The sequence below is a fragment of the Paroedura picta genome, chromosome 1 (genome assembly GCF_049243985.1).
Source record: "Paroedura picta isolate Pp20150507F chromosome 1, Ppicta_v3.0, whole genome shotgun sequence".
In the NCBI taxonomy this organism is placed as follows: Eukaryota; Metazoa; Chordata; class Lepidosauria; order Squamata; family Gekkonidae; genus Paroedura; species Paroedura picta.
In genome coordinates this window covers 27,505,816-27,523,696 of record NC_135369.1, presented here as the reverse complement: position 1 = coordinate 27,523,696, position 17,881 = coordinate 27,505,816, and the positions used below count along the sequence as shown (strand labels likewise).

At 43.1% G+C, this 17,881-nt stretch overlaps 1 protein-coding gene and 1 long non-coding RNA gene across 2 annotated transcripts in view; one reads left to right on the top strand and one right to left on the bottom strand.

Moving 5' to 3' along the window:
• Nucleotides 1–945: 945 nt before the first annotated feature.
• The window catches only part of RAB10 (RAB10, member RAS oncogene family), a 36,898-nt gene continuing 19,962 nt past the window's right edge, over nucleotides 946–17,881 (bottom strand). Inside the window, exons 2-6 of the mRNA XM_077330755.1 lie at nucleotides 16,613–16,673; nucleotides 7,253–7,391; nucleotides 4,970–5,059; nucleotides 3,658–3,759; nucleotides 946–3,260 (exon numbers count right to left, since the gene is read on the bottom strand). Coding sequence (XP_077186870.1) covers nucleotides 3,177–3,260; nucleotides 3,658–3,759; nucleotides 4,970–5,059; nucleotides 7,253–7,391; nucleotides 16,613–16,673 — 476 coding nt within the window. The 3' untranslated portion in view covers nucleotides 946–3,176. The remainder of the gene's footprint in view (nucleotides 3,261–3,657; nucleotides 3,760–4,969; nucleotides 5,060–7,252; nucleotides 7,392–16,612; nucleotides 16,674–17,881) is intronic.
• On the top strand, nucleotides 5,085–6,554 carry LOC143834158 (uncharacterized). Its single transcript, XR_013229734.1, has 3 exons — nucleotides 5,085–5,135; nucleotides 6,336–6,382; nucleotides 6,471–6,554. It is a non-coding gene; the product is annotated as an uncharacterized LOC143834158 (long non-coding RNA).

Sequence of the window (17,881 nt, the reverse complement as noted above, 5' to 3'; positions counted from 1 at the left end):
TTCCACTGAAGCACATCCCCACTGTGGTTACAGCCTGGCCATCATGTAGAAGTGATAAACATACTTGTGAAAGGAGTATTCCTCAGCTCTATAGCCAACCCTGCTCATGGATTGGGGAACCACTGACTAAACCTGAACAGGGTTGGTGGGATAAAGCAACATGATTGGAGCTTCTTGGGCATTGTGGTCAAGGGAGCTTGGTACACTGCTGTGACTGTTCAAGGCTTCTCACTCAGGAGCCACGTGGCTTTTTTGAGCACCACTTTCAACCCCATGTTTCTGGAAAGTGGGTAAAGTCCAAGCCTAATAGGGCTTCTGGCACAGACAATCCTGTGGCAGCCACAGGTAAGCTGTGAGCCTCGAGGGGCAGGCCTTATGCCAAAGCTGCAAGTAAACGTGGTTTTTTGGTTGATAATAACTAAACATGAAGAGCCTCTTGTGGCGCAGAGTGGTAAGGCAGCCGTCTGAAAGCTTTGCCCATGAGGCTGGGAGTTCAATCCCAGCAGCCGGCTCAAGGTCGACTCAGCCTTCCATCCCTCCGAGGTCGGTAAAATGAGTACCCAGCTTGCTGGGGGGTAAAACGGTCATGACTGGGGAAAGCACTGGCAAACCACCCTGTATTGAGTCTGCCATGAAAACGCTAGAGGGCGTCACCCCAAGGGTCAGACATGACTCGGTGCTTGCACAGGGGATACCTTTACCTTTACTAAACATGGCTCTGAGTACCACTGCTCTGGCGAAATTAAAGACACAGGATGTAGATAGTGATGCCAGGAGGTTAGCGCAGTTCCAGCCTTTTGCTCTCCCCTCCTGAGTTTGGTCTTTGGGCACAACTGCAATGTGTTTACAAGCAGCACTTCAATATTAGAGAAACAGGCATACTTTACATAGCGAGAAATTAATGAGACTCAGATCACACTTCAATATCAACAGAAATAGACCAGCTAGAAATATTTCAGTTTATTTAACTTGTTAAGTAGAATATGAATTTTTGCTAGTAGTACCAGAGAGTGGACTGTTTTTGTTTGTTTTTTAACTGCTTGGTGCTTAATGAACACAGTTTTTTTTACAAAGAATCTCAAAGAGATACAGGAGGGCCAAGCCCCAGGAAGCAAATAAGCGCATGTTTTTAAACAATGATTATACAAAAAAAAATGATGCATACTCCATAATCCCTTTTTTGATAATGTCAGAAAGTGCAGATCTGAAAAGGTATGAATTTGTATTTACAATGCTAATCAGTACATCAATATGTGAGGAACAAAACCTTTCTTGATTTGTCACCTCAAGTCCCAGGGTTTTGCCCTTGCTTTAACAGCCACTCAGCTGGGAAAGGTTAAACCATCACAGAAAGACAGACTGCCAAGCACAAGAGAGAAGGAGGGAAGTGTTACTATACCGGTAACACCAGATCTGGGCTAAGGTTCTAAACACTTTCCTTTCATGAAAATTCATTCAGCATCACTGGCTGTTGTAATTAGCACAGAGGACCTTTTCTAAAACTAAGTGCAAAAGGTCTGCCTCAAAGTAATCTCAGGAACATGTGTTCTTAAAAGGGGGGGTGGTGGAGGAAAACTCTGCAGGAAATTTATGTTGCATGAGTCCTCCTGGGTGGCAAGTGTAGGTGAGCCAAGTGTGTGCAGTTTCAGCTTGAGCCTCAAAAGGAACTGTCTCCTGCCCTCTGACCCCAGCTCTGCAGGAAGTGAATGAGACCCGTCCCTTGTTTCAAAGCAGGTATCTCACTGATGAGAAGAGTGACAAAACACCAGCTGGAAAACTAGTCACATACCCAAGCTGCCCCACCCCACATCAGATAGAACTTGTCTGCTTACCCTCCCTCCTCATAAGAAAAAAGCTAGGGTTTGGGGTTTTTCTGCTTATCATTCTTCAGTATTCAATGAAAGAATTAACAATTGCCCATGGTTGTAAACAAGGGATTTTTTTTATTATTATGAAGAACTTAACACAGAAAGAGAGCATTATGGGGGTGGTGATCATCTTGCCCCTGTCCCCCCACCCCAATTTTAAATATTTCCTAGGCTACCAAGTCATCTGCCTGGAACAGCAAACAAGAGAACCAAATTCATATTTATTTAATGGTTGCTGATTTGGGAACCACATGGCATACACGAAGAAAAGACAGCCACATCATCCTCCATAGAAAAACTAATGCATGCAATTACCGCTTCCATTACCATAGACCCCAATGACTACGTGGGAGGGAAGGGAGGGGAAGGCGTAGTAGGTGGTCTGACGGTTGCTAGACAAAGATTAGATACTTAATTTTTTTTACCTCAGAAAGCTAGATCAGTGCTTTGTATTTAACTGGGCATACATACTGTACTGCTGTCTCATAACACATCACACCATTTAAAAAAAACACACAAAACTGGCATGCAGGCAACAAAAGAAAAAAAAGAGGGGGGAAAAAACCTAGTGAGAAAGAACATGGCAGCAGACACTGGTCAGGGATCAAGCCTCCTAGGAAAAAGGAGACACCAAGCAGGTTGGAATATCTTGCTCTAACCCCTTTGTCCTCAATTCACTACATCAACCACAGTAAAGTCATGGCAAGAGAGTTTAAATTTTTAAATATGGCATGATCAGTTGTGGATAGTAAATCTCCTGCTCGTATTTCAACCAGAATACGGAAAGGGTGGGGGGAACCAAAGTTTCTTTCCACATAAGGCACAGGACAAAATAAACCCCATTTACATACTCAAGGCGAATGATTTTTTTGTTGTTGTTACTGATGCAAATATAGTGACTCAAGCACATTATTCATAACAAAAAAACCCCACTGTTGTACAAAAGAAACCGTTAATGCTAAAGTTTTATTCTCTTACAATTTGCAGGCTGGAGCTGAAATGATTGCTCTAAGTTTTAATGTTAAGACCGAACTATAATACAACCAGAGTGTGATGCTGAGTTGGAGCTGGTACATTTAAAAAAAGGAAAAGGAAAAAAAAAAGAATTCAGACATGATTTTCTTTTTAATACAGTTTGTTTCAAGAACTTTATAGTCAGCGAGCTCTCCTAAAACGGAAGAAGAATAAGGGAGCCGTGTTAAGATGAGGAACAAAAAAAAATATTTAAGGTTAAAATGGGCAAAGTGGTTTTACTCCGCAGCAAGAAGAGGAGGGGCGGTGGATGGCGCTTGGTGAGGGGAAACACATTCAGCAGCACTTGCTCTTCCAGCCTGTCACTCCTCCTCCACTGCTGATATCTACATTTTCACTGTTGGGCTCTTTTACAGGGGTCTACAATAAAGAAGCAAATATAAGAGAGTTACAAGGCATGCTGAGGTTCCAACAGCCATTTCTCAGTCACTGGAAATAAGTCATATAGGAAATTCAGATGATATTCTTCAGAGCACTTAGTGCCAGGAATTTGTCTCACAATCTTAAGGAAACAGAACAGGCAAGGGTAGGTAGGCACACTAAAATAAAATTGATTTTTTTAATACACAGGTGTGTCCTCATGCATGCTGATTTTCAAGCTATTTGGAGAAACATTGAACTATACTTGATTTTAAGCTTATGGCCTCTCACAAAAGAGATTACTATTTGGGGGAAATGGAGGCTGACGACAGTTTACAGTTTCAGGGGAGATTTTATACACTGGTCTACCAAAGCGAGAAATTAAGTCCGCAGTTACCTTTCGAAGAATGTCTTCTGCTAACGTGAGGAATGCCTTCTCAATGTTTATATTTGCTTTTGCACTAGTTTCGAAAAACCTAATCCCATGCTCCCTTGAAATCTACACCAACAAAAAAGAGAAAGTCTGTTAATTTAGTAAATATTTCCTGCAGCTGGCACAAGTCAGCAAGGGCAACAGGGCTGACACTGCCCTAACACTCCCCCACCCAGCAGTGTACAGGACATAAATTAACCATAGCAGCAAAAGTCAAGCACTCATAGTAAAATATAAAAGCCTTTCCGGCAGCTGAAGAGACACCCTTTCAAAACAGGCCTGTTACACACAATGCAGAGAATGAGGCTAGCATGCTGAAAATCAAGACACATCGCACTAAAATGCTGGATTTTCAATAGGCCACCAGATTGTTCCCCAAGGAACTTATGGGAGAGGACTCATTTTAAAAGGTAAGGTAAAGGTAAAGGTATCCCCTGTGCAAGTCATGACTCACCCTTGGGGAGACGCCCTCTAGAATTTTCTTGGCAGACTCAATACAGGGTAGTTTGCCTTTTCCTTCCCTGTTCATTACTATTTTACCACCCCCCAGCAAGCTAAATACTCATTTTACCAACCTCCGAAGGATGGAAGGCTGAGTCAACCTTGAGCCGGCTGCTGGAATCGAACTCCCAGCCTCATGGCCAGAGCTTCAGACAGCATGTTGGCTGTCTTACCACCCTGCGCCATAAGAGGCTCTTAAAAGGTAAAGGAAGAGATAAACCATTTAAAAACATAAGAGAAGCTGTGGTGGATCAGGCCAATGACCCATCCAGTCCAACACTTCGGGTCACACAGTAACCAAAACCCAGCTGCTATCAGGGCAGCTAATGGGGGCCAGTTTTCATGTGACCAGACTAAGGTGGAATATTATAAGAGGTCAGAATCAAGGAATAAAATGGTTTTCAACTTCAAGTTCATATCCTGAGTTAAAAAAAAAAGAAAAATACAAACCTGGATTTTTTACATCTCATTATGATAGCTCATCTCATTATGATTATATTCTGTAAAGCAAATGCAACACATCTACTGAGTTGACTTAGACAGCTGCTGGGTCTGTGAGAAATTTCAACACATGCAAGTTCACTGCACCTCTCCAGCCCTGACTAAGCTGCCTGCCCTCAGTGCACATTCAAGTGAGGTCAACTCACATAGCAGCTGCCCACTGCCCTCTTCCAGCAAAGATTCTCCCCCACACGCTTGACGATCAAAAGAGAAACCAGAGACTTTTCATTGGTCAAGGGGAAGAAGTCTGGCCTCTGGACACACTGCCACTCACCTGCTCGCCTTTTGCTTTTGGTACCACCCTCTTGTCTTCCATGTCACACTTGTTTCCTAGCAGCATTCTCTCCACATCTTCATTGGCATGCTAGAGTGGAACCAGAAAACAACAATGTCTGTGCAGAGACCCATACCAATTGGAAAGCAGAAATGGATTTATGTAGGTATGTACAGGTCACCAGATCCTGCAGCGTTTGTAAGAACCACACCTTTTACTCAAGGCTAATGAACATTTTATGGCTGTTGAAACCTTTGAAATAAGACAATCAAAATATTTTATGGCAATTGAAGGCTGTGTGGCAAAAGAATCAAATACAAACAGTCATGGCCAGTCCTTGCTAAAGAGTTTTCAGTGACTGAGAAATTTCTGTTGAAACCACCACGTTATTTACTAGTTTCAATGAAGTTAATTTCCTGTCTCATTAAGACATACATTACAGCTATGTGCCTTTCCAGAGACAAGGGATGGGTAATTAAGTCAACTAATGCTAATGTGCTGTATAATCTAGCTTTCCTGAAGAAGAATCAAAGCTGTTTAGCAAAGTGCCCAGTATAGAGCCTTTTTCACATCTGCATTTTAAGTGACCAAATGGGCTCCCTTAAGCTGTTCGTTTAATCAGACCCTGAAGCAGACCCAGAAAACCTCTCCTCATGCCTGTATGCAGCCCTATACCACCTCCTATTTGAAAGCAGGAATTAATTAACCCCCTCCCACAAGTCTGCCTCAGCTTTATTAAGCAATCATTGTGAAAGATAAGGGACAAGCTAGTAAATCACAGCCATTAGAAATTACACAGATTGAGGGCAACTTAAACCATGAAAATCAGTACATGCCTTGTTAGTCAGAAGAAGTGCATTCAGCAAATGGACTTGATGATTCAACTGCCAGACTGCAACATGATCTCAAACAGGACCCTACTTCAACCCTTGGCTTGCCAGGCACTGAGGACACACAATTACCGGAGTCCAAATCTAGGTACCTCTGCAGTTTCCACTGTGGCCCTGGTGTGTAGCAGAAAGGGAGCCATGGAATTAGATGCTGAGAATTGCTCAGCAGCTGATAATCAATGAAATCCCTTACACAATGCCTACTGGGGGGAGGGGCACGTTCAGTGGCTGCACCTCAACTAAGTATCACCTTGCATCAAATGTGCTGCTGGTCTAAGTGTAGTCCTATTCACTTAAGCCAGGGATGACAGTTGTGGTTTTAATAAAAAGCAATCATTATAGGGGGGAAATGTACAGAAAGTGTTTTTTTAAGCTAGTTCTGATATTGTATAGGCCAGCTTTAAGTAATCTTGGTTACTTAGAACTAGCTACTCCAAATTTTCTGAGGTTTAGTTTTATTTATGATTGTTCTATAGATTTCTTCAATAACACATGGTCGGTAGGAGGAGAGAAAGACATTTTAGTAAACAGAATTAATTTGAATTCTTCTGGAGCCAAACACGATGCTGAATCTCATAGCAGTCTTATTTATTAGCCTCTGCCCTCCACAGGGAGCCCATCTGGAAACATGTCAAGAATGATGAAGTACAATCAAACAGAAACAAGCCAAGGAGGTCCATGATTATAATGTTAACTGATGCCATCACCTACGGAAGCCCTTGTGCTAATTACAGCTAAGTCATTTTCAGTAATGGTGTTGGGTCAGTTTCTTCCACCACATTTGATACTCACCAAAGTGCCCTGCACTCCAACCTCATGAGAGCTCTATACTAGTAGTAGTTTTGGGATAAATTAAGCAGAAGAGGTTGCAGAATCATCTGCTGTGGATATGTGAAATCTGGACAGTCAGCTCACAGATGCTCTAGCTCAATGGTTCTCAAAATTCCTAATGCAGTTCCTTTAATGCAGTTCCTCATGTGTGGTGACCCCCCCCAGCCAAAAATGTATGCAATGTTCTTTCACATAAAGAACATAAACTGACCAGAGGTGTGAAGATTAATTGTTCATGATTGTATATAAATGGTATATAAACTGGCAGGCGCCTTCAGGAGGAGCAGCAACAGTGGCAGCGCCCCCCCTCCCCCGCCAAGCTGCTCACCCTGCCACGACCCCTGCGAAAGGGTCGTTTGACCCTCAAAGGGGTCCCGACCCCCAGGTTGAGAACCACTGATCTAGCTAAAGCAGATCTTCACTGAATCTGCTCAATCAACAGGGGCCCCTTCTGCACAGCACTTAGAGGCACATGCAAAACACACATCCTACTGTTCCAGAAGGCCACTTTCTAAGATGCAGCCCTTCATACGCACTGTAAGAATTAAGTTTTTGTCCTCACCTCATCTATGTTTCTGAGCCATTTACTGATGTTTTCAAAGCTTTTGGCATTGGTGATGTCATACACTAGCATGATTCCCATGGCACCCCTGTAGTAGGAGGTGGTGATGGTGTGAAACCGCTCTTGTCCTGCTGTGTCCCTGTGAAGGAAAGCAAAGACACATTCAAATGCAACCTAGCTGTGCCTTAGGTTTAAAAAGTGCAGCCAAATAGCAGTATTAGGGAGGCAATAACAAAACACTAAGTCCCACTTCAGTATTATAAGGCAGTAAGAGAGACCTGATTGTTCTTTGTGTAGAAATATTTACTACAGGCTACCTAACCATTTCAAGGATCAGTCTACTATAGGATAGTTCCCTCTTACACAGTTCTCCAGTAGATGGCATTCACAGTAGCGTGACCAAAAATCCCAACCTCCATAAGAAGCCCACTGAGTTGAATTCAATAAGTTGAGGACAGGAAATAACACAAAGGTCCTTTTGTCCAATCTCCAATAACTCCTGAGGCTACCTGAATATTCTGGATGTCATGCAGATTCTCATGGCTTTTGTACACAATGCAGCAACCATGAGTTGCTACTTTGGGTGCAGCTATGGGTCCTGTGAATATTACAGGTACAAATCTAGAATATATAAACCGGAAAAGCTTCCAAGTGAGCGCTGGGCAAATATAGTGAGTCACTCTGATGTTTATTTAAAACACTAGCAAAATAAGTCAGTTGTACTTTAAAATACAACAGGCACTTGCCTTCCTCCCTCCCCCCTCCCCTGGGCAGGCCCGTCAAAACTTGGGAGAGGCTGCGGTGCGCCTTCTTGGGATGGGGGGGGAAGCACTGGTGGGGGCCCCTTTCTTCTCCCCCCCACCAAGGCTTGGAGAGGCCACGGTGGACCTTTTCAGGGGGGGGGGACACTGGCAGGGACTCCCTTCTTCCCTCCACCCCGGGCAGCCCTGTCGAAGCCTGGCAAGACTGCAGACAGGGCCGCTTGGTGCAGTGGGAGTGGCTTGGAGCAGTGGGACTGGCTCTCTCCCTCCCTTCTGGCAGCCCCGCTGAGGCCTGGTGAAGCCACGACCAGGGCTACTTGGGGAGGAGGGGAGTGCTGGGGGGGGGGCTTCCTCCCTCCTTCCCCCCTCCCCAGGCCCACAGTCCCAGGCCCTCACCCCTCCCTCCTAGCTCCGGCTGGCTGCATAGTTTACAGCAGGCTGGCACTTCTTTCACATAGAAGAAGTTGGAGGGGCATGCAGCCAGTGACGGGACAGCCTACCTGTTTGGCAGTTAGACTATGAGTCCCAACTCCTCCCACCACCCCCTTCTTGTTTTATTTATATGTTCAGATTTGTATACTGCCATTCCAAAACTCAAGGCAGCTCATGAATGCACAATATGAAATTCAACCCCCCACCAAAACAAACAAACAAACAAAAACTTAGGAACCTCTTTGTGCCTACCAGAAGGCAGTCATGCAGGATGTTCTATGGCTCTGGTATCAGTGCAGGGGGAAGACTGTTCCTTGGTCACCTAACTTTGTGTCGTGAGAGGCCTCCATCACCATGGAGTGTATGTGTCACTGTGTTCTCTGCACAGCATCCCAAAGGTCCTGACAATGCAGAGGTCCTCTCTTCTATAGAACACTCATCATATTGACTGACATTTCAGCAATACAGAAATGAAACCCAGATGGCAACTCCAGTCTGTCAATCCATTTCAAACCAGCCCAGAATTACAGTACAAGAACACAGCATGTATAAATAGGCAGCAGAGCACCACTTGAAGGAAATTTCTCTCATGAAGAACACAGCATAATATTGCAAGGGAGAATCAAAGCTGATTGTGCAGGCACCACTCCTGCCGGGATCGGAAACAGAATAACTTAAAAGAATCACAGACACAATAATAGTTTGCAGGGTACTCTTAGCTAGCTTCAAGGAGAGGGATGTCACCAGATGATCTGCAGCTACTGTATGTGCAAATGCCAAGCCCCCCCCCCCAATCCCTAGTGAAGTCTTCCAACAGTACAGAAGACTTTTCTGCCACAAAGCACAGGAGGTGCTTGCTTTTCCACTATCCTGAATGCAGCATCTGCCAAAAACTCACAGAATGCTGTTCCACATTATTAGGAAAGTACACAGGATATCTTTTAGTCAAGTCACTGATGGAGGGGTTGCACTTCTGAACCATCACTGGAAGAACCACCAGGTACCCACCAGGAAATGTAGATGCATGATGGCTGCCAGGCTCTCAACTGTTTGAGCCTCACATCTGGAGAAAAGTTTACCAGGAGAAAACCACCACCAGGCTGCTCCTATGCCTGCTGGCCTTCTCTCTATGGCTTGGATGACAAGAGAACAGCAATCCCAACACATCCTTCTTGGCTCTGCCAAGCCTTAAATACCCCAGGCATCCTTCCTCAGTCCTGCCCCTCTGGCTCTCTTCTCATGAGGCTTGCAATCCTTCTGAATCTGGGTCCATCCACTGGACCTCTTCTATGTGATAGCCACAGCCTAATTAGGGCTCTTTTGCCCAGCCCCAATTAATCACACACAGAGAAAAACCTTTTTCATATATTTACTGCAGAAGAAATATAGACACATGGGATTTCCCAAATCTGCGCAGAAAATAATAGGATTACATAGTGTTGAATACCCTGTTCTTGGAGGCTGGGAAAGATGATGCCCTTGCAGGATGAGCCAATAGCCTTCTCCACTTCCCAGGAACACTCTACAGCCGTTATTGCCCATCCTCCAGGAACTGCTGACAGGTCAAAAAAGCTGCTTGCATGCTTCCCCCCCCCCCCCACACACACACACACTTCCAATTGTCTTCATAAACAATAGTGACATACTTTCTTCCATTTCTCTAGCCTTGATAAGGACTATCTCAGCTATAAAACAAACTTTGGTTTTGTGAGAGAGCTTATCAAAAACTACATTCCAGAGAGGAACAGGCCATTTTCTCTGCCTGGTAAGAACCAAAGAGTTGAACCAGGACAGACCAGGATGCAGAATTACAGCCAATAACTGTATGATCAATCAGAAGGTTTCTTTGCTACCAGGCCATCATATTTTTATTTATTTTATTTTATTTATTTTAATTTATATACCGCCCTCCCCAGAGGCTCAGGGCGGTTTACATGGAACATACAAACAATACATAAATCTATAACACATGAATAACCATACAATATAATATTAATAACAGGTAGCTCTCTGCTGTTCTGTGGTGACCTTCCAAGCCATTGCCTATACAAGACAGGGATCATCTGAAAGATGGGCTGTGTGACCTCATCCAATAGCTGATCAGCAGTGCTGATCTCACCAGGTCTGTGTGCATTTCCAGATGATGCAGGAATCCTCACCAGGACAAGGTAGTGTGGGAAGCCATTACAGAAGACGCTGCAATGGACTGACACACACATGCCGTGAGGATGAGTTGCAGTGAGAGCAGGAGGCTGTAAGCTAGGGCTGCTCCTGGCCTCTGATACCACCTTCTGCTACAGAATCAAAGCTGACTGGAGGAGCAACACTATCACTTAGAGAATCGGCTTCGCACATAGGAGGCTCCGGGTTCAAATGAACATACCTCTAGTTTAAAAGATCAGACAAAAGGCAATGTGAAAGACTTTTACCTGGAAAAGCTACTGCCTTATCAGACACTACTGTGATAGAGACTAACTCCATATATGGCGGTTTGTGTGCTCCTCAGCTAGGAGTTCAAGCTATGCCAACAGCTCCCCAGCAACACACTTCCCCGGTCCCAGCTGCCTTGCCACACCCACCCACTTAAGAACATCATCTCCATACCTATTATTTCATCGACTGTCTTCAGACAGCCAACCTGTCTGCACTGTGTCTGTGGTGGGTTGGAGCTTTATGAACAATGTAATAAACATTAAGGTGGGGAAATCAAAGCAGTGATACCGAAACAGCAGTAAATTGGAAATTCTGTTTTAAGTTCAGCAACCTCCCAAGGGAGTAATGCTTTTAGAAGGGAAGTAATTTTGTTATCATAATGCTCTTATATTAATAGCGGGAGGATCATGTAACAACTATAATGCACTGCAATGCCATGAAATGCTAAGTAGTCCTTCCTGCACTGAAGGGATTTGTTGTCTTCAGCAATGAAAGCTTTCTTCATTTTCACTCATGGAATTTTACCAAAGAGTGGATCTATTGTAGCCTTTCAGCAAGCTAGTGGCATTCACATAGGCTTTGTCCAACTCCTTTTCTCTAGAGAGTTATTATCAAATCAATTTTAAAATTAAAAAAAATGATTCACTAGTTCTGAGGGGGAAAAAAACCTCTCTTCAAACCAAGTACCCAAGACAGAGGGAAAGAACGGAAGTGTACGGGTAAGCAGAAATGGGAAGGGGAACATTTAAGAGTAGACGGATAAAAGGGATATTGTCTCATAGGATTCTGTGCAGTGGTGGTGGAAAGTGCTGTCAAGCCACAGCCAACTTATTATGATCCTACAGGGTTTTCAAGGCTAGAGACAGAGATAATTTGTCATTGCCTCTCTGTGGCCCATTATGCACGGGAGAGATAGTGCACAGTCGGGGTGGAATGGCGGCGACTAAAATCACCGATAACGCACGGAGCCGGCTGCAACTGGCCGCAGATTCGGTGCATGCCACCGAAAAAGCCGTGTTAGCAAAACGTGGAAGAAAGCGCAGCTTCCAGGTGATCGGGGCGCAACCAGAAGCAGCGCAGGGGTCACCGCGTGCATAATCGGTTACTCTGGGTTTTGCCGCCGTTGCGTCCTGTCCCGTTCCGTGCACAAGCGGTTTGCTTCGTGTCTTCCCCCTCCGCGTTTTCCATGTGACCCGAAATCGACGTTTCGGCAGCCGTACATAATGGGCCTGTGTGTAATAACCCTGGACCTTCCTTAGAAGTCTCGTATCCAAGTACTAACCAGGGCTAACCCAGGTTAGCTTCTGAGGGCAGGCTACTCTGGCCCATCCAGTTCAGGGCATTCTGTGTCTAGCATCTGAGGAAGTATGTGGTACAGGATCATGAGAAGTCTAGAAATAAAGTACATTCTGTTTCATAAAGTGACAGGTTACATAAGTAAGAACAATTTCTCAGATTGTATGAAGGCATTTGTACTGCAAAACTTCCATTGCTTTCATCTGAGCCCGGAAAATTTTCTGCAACACTTTGCTTGTTGATTTTTCATCTTGTATTTTTATACATATGAAGCTGCCTTATACCAAAGATGTCTGGAACTGAACCTGGGACCTTCTACATCCAAAGAAGACATTCTACCGCTGAGCCATAGTTCTTTTCCCCTTGATAACATTGTCTCCCAGCCCCACAGCCGCTTTACAAAGACAAGAAACTGTTCTCTGCAATGCTCACGATGCATGCCAACTCCATTATTAAATTAAAAACCCCTCATAATTGAGGATCTGCTGGCATCTCACCTAGTACAATGGGAATTAGAGGTTCTAGTAGCCATTTACTGATTAACAATCATGGCTACATGAGAACTTATACTACTAAGTCCATACATAGCTCAGTGGAAGTGCATACATGTGAGGCACTTGTGGTTTGTGTGCTCCTCAGCTAGGAGTTCACATTTGATCACTGACTCCCAAGGCCAAGGGCTAGGAAAGTTTCGCCCATGATTCTAGAGAAAGAAAACAGTAGCTCCTAGGAAGTGGTGATTAGTTAAGAGAGAGGAATCAAGTCTTACAAAACTGTTCAAGGCAGTCTTTGATCTGTCAAGGAGGAAAATTCAGTTTAGTACTGTGATACATTTGCTAGATTCATGTTGGTAGCCATGTTGGTCTGAAGTATCACAACGAAATCAGAGTCCAGTAGCACCTTTAAGACCAACAAAGATTTATTCAGGGCGTGAGCTTTCGAGTGCAGGCACTCTTCCCTCAGGCTAATGAACTACCATCATAGTGGAAATATAAGGCAAAAGCTAATTATGGTAAATTAGTAAAGTGTGCATGTCTGGATTGGATGTTGTGAAACTATTAATTAACATAATTAGGTTTTGCCTTATATTTCCACTGTTATGATGGTAGTTCATTAGTCTCACACCTTGAATAAATCTTTGTTGGTCTTAAAGATGCTACTGGACTCTGATTTTGTTGTGATACTTTTGCTAGGTTCTTTACTGATGATTTCTGTAATCTGGTTGGATTTAGAAGATGGTTTGATTGCACATTCTTTACTAAAAGCATCTGTGTTTCGTGGCTGAAATAAAGAGTTTTGGTTTTGTCTTACTAACTGATATGGATAGAGTGGCTTGGGTCAGTGAGGCCTACCATCTGCAATAGAGATCTTTGCCTCTTCCAGCTGATTAAAGCATGCTGAGAGAAACTGGGAGCACCTCTTGGGAGGACTGTAAAGTCTTTTTTGGTACAGAGAAAATATCCTTCAGTCTAGAAGCAGCAGTGGTCAGTCCTTCATTGAAGCAAGCATTATTAGTCAAACATAATCTGAGGGATTATAGGCCTGTTTCAAATCTCCACTTTTTAAGCAAATGATGGTAGAACAGCAGATGCAAGTACATCTAAAACAAGCACACACCCTTGACCTTCTTCAGTCTGGTATCAGGCTCGCCTATACGATGATGACTATAGTTATGGTAAATGGTGCCCATTTAGACGTAAGTATTCTATAACCCTTGGAACTATCTACTGTCTCTGATTTTATGGATCACACTATTTTTATTACAATGGATGGAGAGGCTTATGGGGATGAAAAGAATGGTTCTTTGCTGGCTTCAGTTTTTTACATCTAAACTAAGGAAGTCATTATTAGAGACCTAGAATCTGTTGGAGACTTTGAATATGGAATGCTAATTTTGTCCCCTGCGCTCTTCAATATTAATGTTCAACTATACTGAATGAGCTCATGCAAAAGTCAGGAATTAGGTGTCATCAATATGCTGATGACATACAGCTATATATTTCTTTGACTAAGCCTCCACAAACTGTTCTTCCCCTCTTCAGACAGCGTCTAGATGCAGCTATCAAGTCGATGAGAGAGGCACATGCTGAAGTCAAATCCAGACAAGGACAGGTGTGCTGCTCTTAAGGAAAGTCTGAGTTACCAGAGAGGATCCAATTTACAGCTACTCAGTGGTGCAAAGTTACCATTAGAAGACTACATCAAGGGCTTAAGAGTCCTAAAAGATCCTACATTGTTGCTAGAAAAACAGTGGGGGCCACAAATTACCTTTTCCACCTGCATTTGTACCACATCCATAAATATCAACCCTCCTGGACAAATTGACTTTGCTGTAATTCTATAACCTCCCGGCTGGTCTACTGTAACAAACACTATATGTGACTGCTCTTCAAGTCAACCCAGAAGTTCTACTAGTTCAAAGTGACACCAGCCATTTGTTAACTTGGAAAAGCTGACTCCATGATATGGCTGTGCTTTTGGGAAAGCTTTATAGGTTTATTTGTTTCCAAATTGAATTTAAGGTGCTGGTGCTTAACTTTAAAGCCCTTTATAACCTGAGATCCCACATATTAGAAGGGCCATCTCTGCCCTCATTAATCCATATGCAAGTTAGGTTCTCCATATAAAAATATGCAAGTAGAGTAGTAGAGCTGGTCATGACGCACTGACACTCCACTGGTATAGCTGCCTCAGAGATGTGGAATGAGTTTCCATTGGAGGTCAGTCAGATCTCATTGCTACTAGCTTTTAGGAAAGACCTTTTTTAAAATGGCATTTTCCTGCCTGAGCTTTTTATGCATTGTGTTTTTACATTCAAAGTGAGAGGGTTTCAAACTGACTTTAGTTTTGAGAAAGACAAACAGTTTCAATATATTTTTACAAAAAAAGATGGATATGACAGTTCCTTATTTCCTTAGACTGGGTGCCGCTATAATAGAAAAAAACTTTATAATTTGAAAAGCCATGGGCTGGCTAATACTACCCAGTGCCTTATTTATAACAAGACTCAATCCTTAAATTAGAAATTATGGCAGGACAATAAAATGCAGCAGGTGAGCAATAAAAATGCATTCTATCAGAGGCTCTGCCTTTTGTCCAAAGATGCTGGTGGGAAGCTAATTTTAGAGAAGCCACCCTGCTTCAATTTATTGAATATGATTTGCAGAATCAGCAACTGACCAAAAAGTTTACTTGAACCAAAGCTATCACTGGACCAATTTTCTCTTTTTCTTCTGGGCATGTGAGTAACTAGTGCCTGCCCTCTGAATAATCTTCTTTCTGTCTTGCATTATATATAATCCTTATCCATTGCTCCTCTTAATATTTGTGAAACAGCCCTGGGGGTGGAGAGTGTCCTGGCTGTCCAAGATGGATAGGCCCTCCCTCTGTTGCAGGAAAAGACTATTGCACATGTAGAATAAAAACAAACACCAACCCAGAAGTGCTGCCCAGATGATTCAAGAACAACTCATATAGAAGCAGCAGAAGTCATCAGTGTACATGCATGAATGAGGTTCATTATAATAATGAACCAAAGTTGCTTCCTCCGGGAATCAGGCAGAAGAGATTTCCAACATGTTATGATCTAATTTAACACTCAATTTTTACAGCCTTTTGTTTGTTTTATACTACTCACTAATACATTTAAATCCCATAAGGAAATCAGAAAAGGCACCTGCCCTTACAAGGCCAGTATGAAGTCACAAATGGCCATACTATTTCTCTCTTATGCCATCCAGTCATAACTGACTTATGGTGACCCTGTAGGGTTTTCAAGAGAAGAGACATTTGTAGTTAGTTTGTCATCGCCTCTACATTACAACTCTGGAATTCCTCGGAGGCCTCCCTTCCAAATGCTGACTAGGGCCAATCCTGCTTACATTCTGAGATCTGAGGACATTGGGCTAGCCTGAGCTGTCCAGGTCAGGCCCTCAAATACCTACACATACATAAATAACAAATCCAGACACATGGTAATTTTTATTTCTTCAGGCTAACACAGTTTTCAGCTAACATGACTGATGTCAACTAGAAGAAGAGGAGTTGGTTCTTATATGCCACTTTTTCTCTACCTGAACTATTCAAGTAGGACCACATCCAAAGATGTCTTTTGTTTTGATTTATGGGTCTAAGATAGTACTTGGAGGAAAGAAGCACAATGGGGGGTTATTGTCAGAATGGTCACCATTTTGTCTGAATCATTTCCCCTCAGCTACTTCAAGATCATGTAGTAAGTAAGACTTGTGCAACCAGTCAGATGTGTCACAAAAGTCAAAGCAATTTCATAAAGTACTGTCTCAAGTCTGAATAGCTGTTTTCACCCCCTTCAATGAAAAAACACCAAAATCTAATTGTGGATAAAGTGTGTGCTTCTTTTATGATGCCAAGAGTTCATTAAGTAGCCTGCCTCCACAGCAAATTCAGACGTGTCACTTACCATATCTGTAGCTTGATCTTCTTTCCTTGCAATTCAACTGTTTTGATCTTGAAATCTATCCCTAAGAAAATAAATGAAAGGCAAATTTAGCAATAAATATTACAGCTGGCCCAGAAAAACTATTTAAATGCTATACACAGCAACTGTGGGAAAGACCCTTGTCTAGATGCATACAAATTCTCCATACAATACAAAGCATATATATGCAAGACCAACACTGCAAGCTCAAGCTACCAAACCATGACTGCTTTATGATCAACGTACACAGCTCTTGTTCATCAACCCACATAATTAAACCTTTTCAAGGGATGTACTTTTAAGATAAACAGAACAGAAATCTTTCATTATGAATGGTATCATGCTCCAAGTCAGCGTTCCCCCTCCCATGAAGTAGACCAATCTGAGCTCTTACAATCTTGGCTGTGCTTTCTATTTGATTGGATACTAAGGCAAAAAGCATCAAACACTAGTTCACAATAATGATTTCAGTAAAGTGTTTGATAAGGTTCCACAAGATATTCTTGTTGACAAGTTGGTAAAATGCAGTATGAATCCCAATCCTGTCAAGTGGATCGATAACTGGTTGACAGATCGTACCCAATGGGTACTTGTTAATGGTTCAGCATCCTTTTGGAGAAGAGTGACAACTGGAGTCCCCCAAGGATCTGTCCTGGGGCCTCTGTTGTTCAACATATTTATAAATGATTTGGATAAAGATGCAAGAAAAGGGCAACTAATACAATTGGTTGAGTATCTTCCCTGTGTGAAAGCCAGCATGACTGTAGTATTAGGATCCCACAGGACACTGATCTACTTGGTACAGCATTTTGGCAGAGCCCAAAAGGCCCTGGCCCTGCTTGAAGTCAGTTTAATCTCCTTGGGGCTGCAGATTCTGAACAAATTTTGTTAATTAGATCTTAAAGCTCTTTGGGGGACATAATGGAAAAGGCAGTCCTGCAGATAGTTGAGAGCCAGAACCGTGAACCTGATCCAGTCTCAATCTGGAGCCAGTGCAGGTGAGGGAGCAAAGGCTGAGCCCTCCACTGTGTCCCAGTGAAGACCCGCACATCTGCATTCTGGACCAGTTGAAATTTCCAGATCAACTTCAAGGGCAGTCCAGCTTAGAGTTATGGTAATCTTGTCAGGAGGTGACTATTGCATGGCTAGGTCAGATGCTGTCAGACAGGGTGCCAACTATCATCACACCTGGTGGAAATATATGATATACATAGGAATTATCTAATACTGTATATACTTTCATAGAAACTC